This window comes from Macrobrachium nipponense, chromosome 4 (genome assembly GCF_015104395.2).
Source record: "Macrobrachium nipponense isolate FS-2020 chromosome 4, ASM1510439v2, whole genome shotgun sequence".
Classification (NCBI taxonomy): Eukaryota; Metazoa; Arthropoda; class Malacostraca; order Decapoda; family Palaemonidae; genus Macrobrachium; species Macrobrachium nipponense.
The window spans coordinates 52,561,876-52,564,375 of NC_061100.1; the positions used below are offsets into that span (position 1 = coordinate 52,561,876).

Sequence of the window (2,500 nt, forward strand, 5' to 3'; positions counted from 1 at the left end):
CCATTCTCGTTCCACGGAGAAAAAGGTTTAACGTAAAGCTTTTCAACAATCTTGTAGCCTGAACTTAGTACGCGAATTCAATTTTGAGCAACATTGGGATTTCAGTTTTCGTTCGTACCTCTGTGAGCCAAAGAAACAGATAGATATTTAACAACGATCATGGAAGCGCTGTCATGGATGCACTGTGATGCATTGCTCTCCCATCCCGCTATCAATCTGATACACAGGCTAAAAGAACATACATTCAGGTAAATTAATTGTATAATTTTCCGTGTTATATATAACACACACACACACACCTACACACACACACACACACACACATATATATATATATATATATGTGTGTGTATGTATATTTATATATATATATATATATATATATTTATATATATATATATATATATATATATATATATATATATATATATATATATATATATATATGAGGTCATCACGTAAAAATGAAAGGAGGTACCAAGACTTTCAACTTTTATTCCAAGGTCATCTTCAGGAGTACCTTGAAGATAACTTCGGAATAAAGTTGAAAGTCTTGGTACCTCCTTTCATTTTCACGTGAGGATCCATTATATACTTAAACTACGGGACCATTGTGGAAATATAATATATATTTATATATTATGTAAATATATATGTATGTATATGGTGAATGTAATTACTGTTGAAATGTTAATGTGAAAGCTTTCAGGATTCTTAGAGTATTAAATGAGCGTACGATTCAAGTGTTAATGTACCCTAGGAAATCTGCAGGTACAGATAAAAAGGTAAACAATAGCGACCCATCCGCTTACTCAGCTGATGCATTTGGGTCCATTGTTTACTCGGGTTAGCGAGTCGGGTGGGTTCGGGTACCGGGGGGCGTAGGTGCCCTTGTGGTTTTTATAGAGGCCGAAACAATTGTATTTTCTTACAGTTTTCAGCATTATACCTTATTCTTGACTTTTACTCCATCATTGGCTGTCGTGTTTTTCTTTACTTTCGAAATGCGTTCTAGTTTTGATTGACATGCAAACAGAAAGTTAAACGATTCTCTATCCTAACCAACGAGTGTTTTATGATGTGTAGGTCCTGGTGGAGGATTGGGAGCACCCTGAGTGGGAGTGTGAAGTGGAGGTGGAGGTCGATGTGAGCGACATCAACGACAACCCACCCTCGTTCCCCTCCGAGTCTGACGAGGCAGCCTCCGCCACGGTGCCCGAGGACGCCCCCGTCAACACAGTGCTCATGAAGATGTACGCTTCAGATCCTGACCTGGGTGAGCGATGCTGCCTTTGTTTTTTAGTTGAAATGGCCTTTTCCGAGTTCCGTTAGACCGTAACCTGTGTAGACAATAATGACCTTCTCTTCAGTTCTTTTGGCTTCCGTTTTCAATAAAGTTTTTTCGGATCATTTTTAATTGAGTCATGACCGATCTTTACCCATTCACTCAAAACTAATTTTGCATTCGATTTTTTAATATTTTTAATGGGTCATATTCGATCTAAACATAGTTGAGCAATAATAGAATTGTTCCTGATTTTTGTTGATGTTATTAAACCTTGACTTAGATAAGCGATACTGGTCAAGTTCTCGACTTTGGTTGATATTTTTAATTGAATCATCCCTGATCTTAACCTTGATGGCACTGCTGACCTTGTTCTTGGTTTATATAGTGATATTTTCAATTGAACTCTTTTACGATCATCGCAGTTTAATAAGATTAACCTTAATCTTGATAGAAGGGGATATTTTCAATTGAGTCATATTCAGTCATGATCGAGGTGAGCAGTACTGACCCTGTTTTTGATTCTCGTTAGCATTTTTAATAGTTTCAATGAAATGTCACCATTGTGAGTAGTGAAGGCCTTCTACTCTTGATGTCGAAAGTTTTTTTATTTGTCATTTACCAGACTCTGTTAAGATATTTAAGGCACATTTATCATTGGACATTCATTTCTTTCTCCCCTTAGGTATCAGCCGTCGAATTCGATATAGGTTTGTCGATTCTGCAGAGGGCCACTTCAGTATCGACGAGACTGAGGGCGTCATCAGTCTGGCTCGGCCATTAGACCGCGAGACTAAGGATTCCTACAGCCTGACTGTGCAGGCTGTAGACATGGGAGTCCCTCCATTGTCATCGACTACCGTTCTCACTGTTACTGTCACGGGTTAGCTAACAAATTTCTCTGTTTTGTCTGTTGATGCATTTTCCCCCAGAAAAGTAACAGGAGCGAATTAAAACTATGAAGGCTGTTCCAAAAGGCTTAAGGGCCCCTTCATAGTTAGCATGATTTGAGATGCCAGGTGTCTTGACGCACCTTGTGTCTACTACCTTACGTATGAGGCGAAGTTCGAAGTAACTGCTTACTCTGATCCTGATCCTTGAGTAGAATTTGGTATCTGGGACTATTAATCAATGGTGATTCATGCATGTGTTCTTGCATTATAGCTCGTATTCATGGCAAGATTTTGCGCCCAAGAAAAGCGTTTGTTTGCATAG

The 2,500-nt window shown here is 38.6% G+C and overlaps 1 protein-coding gene across 5 annotated transcripts in view; it reads left to right on the forward strand.

The window, feature by feature from the left end:
- LOC135210928 (fat-like cadherin-related tumor suppressor homolog) overlaps positions 1 to 2,500 on the forward strand; it is a 736,096-nt gene that overhangs the window by 668,330 nt on the left and 65,266 nt on the right. For all 5 annotated transcript variants that reach the window (XM_064243897.1, XM_064243900.1, XM_064243901.1 and 2 more), the window contains 2 exons: positions 1,087 to 1,276; positions 1,971 to 2,168. In XM_064243897.1, coding sequence (XP_064099967.1) covers positions 1,087 to 1,276; positions 1,971 to 2,168 — 388 coding nt within the window. The remainder of the gene's footprint in view (positions 1 to 1,086; positions 1,277 to 1,970; positions 2,169 to 2,500) is intronic.